This window comes from Zalophus californianus, chromosome 4, assembly GCF_009762305.2.
Source record: "Zalophus californianus isolate mZalCal1 chromosome 4, mZalCal1.pri.v2, whole genome shotgun sequence".
Taxonomy (NCBI): Eukaryota; Metazoa; Chordata; class Mammalia; order Carnivora; family Otariidae; genus Zalophus; species Zalophus californianus.
This window is the reverse complement of record NC_045598.1, coordinates 146,918,253-146,924,252: the sequence shown is the minus strand read 5'-3', so window position 1 is coordinate 146,924,252 and position 6,000 is coordinate 146,918,253. Positions and strand designations below refer to the sequence as shown.

The 6,000-nt window shown below is 41.2% G+C and overlaps 1 protein-coding gene across 1 annotated transcript in view; it reads left to right on the top strand.

The window, feature by feature from the left end:
• The first annotated feature begins 3,300 nt into the window (after positions 1–3,300).
• The window catches only part of PIP4P2 (phosphatidylinositol-4,5-bisphosphate 4-phosphatase 2), a 55,917-nt gene continuing 53,217 nt past the window's right edge, over positions 3,301–6,000 (top strand). The window contains exon 1 of the mRNA XM_027579783.2: positions 3,301–3,598. Coding sequence (XP_027435584.1) covers positions 3,493–3,598 — 106 coding nt within the window. The 5' untranslated portion in view covers positions 3,301–3,492. The remainder of the gene's footprint in view (positions 3,599–6,000) is intronic.

The following is a 6,000-nucleotide window of genomic DNA, read 5'->3' as shown; positions in this document are numbered from 1 at the left end:
AAGTAACAATTAGCTTCTTTTAGCTGTCTTTGATGGGAGGTGGCATTTTTCTATTGCTGCCATAAAAAATTATAACAAACTCAGCAGTTTAAACAGCATAAATGTATTATTTTATAGTTCTGTCAAAACCCCGAGACAGTAAAAATTAAAACCAGATCAGTAAAATAGTATTTTGAGTATATTGTACACAAAAGAATAGTTCATGAATGGGGTTCCTGGGTGGCTCAGTCTGTTAAGCGCCCAAGTCTTGGTTTTGGCTCAGGTCTTGATCTCAGGGTCCTGGGATCCAGCCCAGGGCAGGCTCCGCGCTACGCAGGGGGTCTGCTTGAGGATTTCTCTCCCTCTTCCTCTGCTTCCCAGTCCCAAATAAATAAATAAATCTTAAAAAAAAAAAAAAAAGAATAGTTCACGACTGGGAGTCTTCAAATCCAACACTGAGGTGAAGCTCAGAAGCATGATGTTATTAGATGGCTTATAAAGTGGAAATAAGGACGTCGCTTAATCTTTACAATGATTATCACAATGGAAGTCGACCATGAAAAGAGGCCTCTGAGCCTAACTTTCTTTGGGCAGAAAGCAGGAGGCAGGCTGAAGGAGAAGAATATGGGAGGGACATTGCTTGAGACCTGGAGCCTGGATCTGAAAAGGTACCATAGCTTCCACAATCACCCTCTCACCCTCTTGAGACCTGGAGCCTGGATCTGAAAAGGTACCATAGCTTCCACAATCACCCTCTCACCCTCTTAAAACACTGCTCAGAGAATACCAGGCATGTGAAGAAGCCTGGAATGGAAGACTATATGGAGAGATGGAGAGAGACAACCCTCCCGCCTTCCTCCCCGCCTCCCTTCCCTTTCCAAGCCGTCCCTGCTGAGCGAGCCCTTAGCCAATCTGCCAGCTGAATGAAGCTTCCTGAATAGAAGCCCAGGCAAGAAAGATAGACTAGCCACACAACTAATCTATAGAATCATGAAAAATAACAAATCATGTTGTGTTAAGCCACTGGGTTGTGGTATGGCTCAGTAGTAGATAGCTAGAATTGTAGCTTAAGTAGCTCAAGTAAGTAGTAAGATGTAGCTTTTACTAGCTCACACATCATCTGTTTATATTGTACTATTATTCCAGAAGACACATTACCTCATCCCCTGAGTAGAGATGGAAACATATCATAATCATAAAATGCCTTGGACTGAGATGAGTATTATTTAATGTTTATTGAGTAACCATAAACTATTGTATTATTTTAAAACTAGAATGAAGTGATACTCACCTAGTAGAAGTTTTTCCTTTTTATGAAATTTCAGATTGCTGCAAATATAATCTCAATATACCTTCTACCTTGCATAGTGTGAGTAATTTCCATTAGCTGTGTCACCCTCTAATGAGTTCTGAAATGGATAGAGAAGCCATATAAAGAACTAAAGAAAGAAAAAAAAATCCTTTATACCTGGGCAGTAAAGAAACCCTAGTTGTAGAGAAATAATGGAACAATAAAAACACTGGTCAGATGGCAAAACTGTCATCTTCATAAAAAATAATCAAGATATGCTCAACGCTTTTCCTGCTAACAATTTGCTTTAATAAGATTCTGGTACTGTGTAGGATTTCCTCATACAGTCCTTTGCTTATTTATTTGGCAAATATTTATCCAATCCTTAATGAGCCAGGCATTGCATTAGATACTGGAGACACAATAGTGAATGAGTTAGTTACAGTTTCTGACTCACAAAGTCAGTTGGGAATAAAGGGTAGGTGGATAATGGAAATGTAAATGCACTGTTAAAATAGTGTGATAGGTGACAGAACAGGACACCATAGTCATAGGATTTTGCTGATTCTTCTCAAGTTTCTTTAACTCAATAGCTTCCAGGCTGCAAATGTAAAAAACAAAAACAAAACAAAACCAAAAAACCTGCTATTCATCTTGTAAATTGTTCATTTTTTGCAGGGAGTGCTATATCTTGACCCCTCACTTTTCAGGTTTCTGGAGATCTATAAATGCCCTTGGATTATATCATATGGGGATCCTTATATGGTGTTGGGTCTTGATACTACTGACCCATAAAAGATGCTGCATAATAGAAAACATTATTCTTTGATTTTCCCTTAGGATTTCCAGCTGATGCCTAAATGGTTTTTTTTTTTTTTTTTGGAAGAAAGAGTATCTTCAGAAAGCAAAATGAAGACCCTTCTTAATGTAATATGAGAAGTAGTTTTAAATGTCTAAAGTCAGCTTTCCTCATGACCTTTTAAAATCTACAGTTGGGACTACCAGCCTCATTTCTTGTTTGCTTTTGAGTGTGCTACCACACAGACATCTGGAGGATCAAGACCATTGCTCCACTGATTCATCTTTGTATACCCAGTAAGCACACCATACATGTTTGTTGAATGACTCAAAAATCATTGAAGAAGAATGATCTTTTGAGACCTTCACTGTTTTCCTATTGCCTTTTTTGTCAGGCATATTCAAAACTTCGATTTCTAAACCGTTTTAGCAAACCACCAAAACAAGAAAAGAAAAACATAAACATGAAAACATGCCGGTAAGTAGCTCGTTTTTTACTCTCTTTTACATGCGAAATATTATTTTAAAACAGTAGCTCAAGAAAATATTTTTTTAAATTGACTTACATCATTCATAAACTTCATTTTTGTATAAGGTGTCAGGGACAATACAGTCCAAAACAAAACTAAAATTTTGTCAAATTAACCTTGTAAAAGCCAACAAACTGCATCGTTTCAATAAGGTACTGTTACTAGAATGCCAAACACCTACTAAAAAACAAGGACAAGCAAGGAATGGCACCGCTCTTGCAGAAATGTATTTCCTCTCAGACAACAGATGTTGAGAAGTGATTTTCTAACAAAAGAAGCAGCCCCAAGAAGGAATTGCTAACCCTGGGAATCAGCTTTCTTCGATAATTGCTGCAAAGTTGGACAGCACAGAATCCCTCCTCCTCCCCCCTCCAGGAGCTAAACTTGAGATCTGTGTTTGCTGTAGTTCTTCTGTAATCAAGTCACAGGCCTTTTCTCTTACCCCCTTTCAGGTTGCTCTTTACCGTTCTTCCCCCTTTTCTCCTTAGTTAAGGAAATGTAAAGTACAAAGACAGGGAGAGTCGCAATCCCTTCCTCTCGCCTCCTCCGCCCCCCTTTCGGTTACTCCGCACCTTCCGTTCCCCGCCTTTCCCGAGCAGCCCTACTGTGTTCCCCGGCTCCTCCTCCTCGCCTTCTCCCAGCCTCCCCTCTCCCGGGCTTCTGCTTTCTCTCTCCCCTCCCCTCCCCCAGACTCTAGGCTTCCCAGCGCGCCGCCCTTCCCCCGCCTGCCGATCCCGCACCCTCCCCTCCCCCAGCCTCCGGCCTTGTGACACATCCCGGGTCCTCCCGGAGGCGGCAGCAGCGGCGGAACAGCGCTAGCCTCCACCTCCGCGGGAGCCGCAAGCCCCGGCTCAGCCTCCCCCCCGCCCCGGCCCCGCGGCTGCTGCAGCAGTCATGGCTGCTGATGGGGTGGACGAGCGCTCGCCTCTGCTGTCAGCATCCCATTCGGGAAATGTCACCCCCACAGCCCCGCCGTACTTACAGGAAAGCAGCCCCAGAGGTAAGGCCAGCTTGGACCTTTCTACTTTTGTAAGGAAAAGCCTAGAACGTTAAAGACCCGGGAGCTCTAGCTCCGAGGTGGAGGCGAGCCTCTCACTTGGGCTGGGAGACAGGGATGCTGACTGCGCCTTCCCGAGCCAGAGCCTGCTTGCCTGAGAGCTTCCCCGCAGGGCTTTTGGTGGGGTAGGGTGAGGTGTGAGCGTGAGTGTGTGCGTGTGCGTTTATTTCACCCCTTCTCACCCTCTGGGGTATGTGTGTCTGTGTGTGTATTTCACCACTTCTTACCCAGGGGTACAGGATGTGACATGAATTTCCCAGGCTGGGCTTTACCGTTTTAGAGCAGCCCCTAAGTGCAGCTGGAGGAGGGGCAAATCTTTCACAATCATTCATAAATCCTTTCAGGTTGCCGAGAAACCCCTGGTACTGCTCACCTTGGGATCTGTCCTTGAAAGGGCTTAGCTTGAAAAATATGCATATCCTGCTACCTCCCCCCCCACCAGTGCTCTGTTCAGTCAGGGAATTGTTTTACCAAAAGGAATAGAATTAATCAATATTCCTAATATGTCCGAAATTCCTGCCCTTCCTTATTACTCCCCTTTCTTAGGAGTGTGTGTTAGCTTTAGTGGTGAATGAAGAAGAAAAGAAAGGAAGATGTAATATTTTTGATTCGTATCTGTGTGAGATGGAAATGAACTTACTTCTAAAAGTAACCCAAGTTAATCCTGCATGTATTTCTATTTATTTCACTTCTCAAGATGGAATCAAGAAAGATTTGATAGCCGTGGGATCTGAAGAAGTGTGTGTGTGTGTGTGTGTGTGTGTGTGTGTGTGTGTGTGTGTGTGTGTGTGTGTGTGTGTGTGTGTGTGTGTGTGTGTGTGTGTGTGTTGGGGGGGGTTGTTTAGCAAACTATTCAAAGATTTATCTTTGTTCCAAGCCTTTTAGTGGCTTTCTATAGTAGAAAGAAGGTGGAGTCAGGATTTATAGAAAAGGGAAGGCAAGACTTGAAAAAACCACTCAGAGTTATGAAAAGAATGGTCAAATATGGCACTAGCAAATGTAGCTTAAGTGGGTCTCTCTCTCTTTTTGGCTAATATGAGAGGAGTTTAAAAACCCAAGGAGACAAATGTTAATGCTTTTGAAAATATAGGCAGATCATGTTTCTTGTCACACAGCTTTTTCTAAGTTCAAGTCTGGAATTGGAGCAGTTGTAGAGCAGGTTGAACTTGTTTAGTATTTAAAATTTCCACTTCATGCATTACAACTTGAAAAGGAACAATCTAGGTCTTAATCAACACCTGACAAGAAGCAGGACAAAGGAAAAAGATGTTTAGCTATGAATAATTCAGTGTGATCAATGAGTTGAGAAATAAGGTGCAAAATGGAAAAGAGACTCACCTACAGAAAACCCACAAGTCATGTTTGTATTAAACTTGTGTTAGAGGACATCAGTTGGGGGAATTTCCTTTAATGCACAGATTTGATATTAATATTTTACTGTTATCTAAATTGGATGGTCTAGAATAAGTTTAAATACTTATAAATGAATGTTTCAACTTCATCAAATCACCTTTTTAGGCAAAATATTTGCCATTTATTAAAAGACAAAGTTTGGATTTAAGCAACTGTCCTATAACAGATTTTCATGCCCTCTATCTTCTTTGTTTTTGTATTTTTAGTCATAGTGGCTAAATTATTCCCCCAAAATATTCATGCTCATGGACCTGCTTATAGATTTATTTATCATTTGCTGTGTATTTGTCTAATATGATAAGATCCCCTCAAACTACACAATAAGGTACAAATTGCAGTTCAGCCACTGAGAAAAAGAAGTTTCATTCCAGATAGCTAAGTAACTGAAGAAATTCAATGTATTAAAAAACAAAATTCAATGAGTAAATTTTAAAGATCTTACGGGCTTTATTTAATGATTCATGACTCTATAGCATCCATCTAACAGAAAGGAGCTTCAAAAAGGTGTACTAAATGAAAGACTTCGGTAGGCAGAAGGGAGTGGGGGAGAGGAAGTTACACTGGCAAAAAGTGGATTGGTTGTGGCAAGATAGATCACTTTACTTTAGGGCATGGCAGTGGTCTATCAGGCAGATGACCTCACTAGTGCTAATAAGGCAGTTCCTGACTGACTTTAAGATTCCATTCCTGGAAGAAGCCAAAAGTGTAATTAAGTCTCTGGTGATGTGGAGCTTAGCCTAAGTGCCTCCATTTTGAGCCTGTTATCTTGTTTTTAACAAATGATTTAGCAAAAAGCCGTTTCTGCCTTATGGTAGAATATAGTTTTGTTTTGTTTTGTTTTGTTTTAACTGGTGAATAAGACAGGTTAGATAATTAGAAACACTAATTTCATGTGGCATAATACCTAGGAAGCAAGAAGCATAAATGAGAAG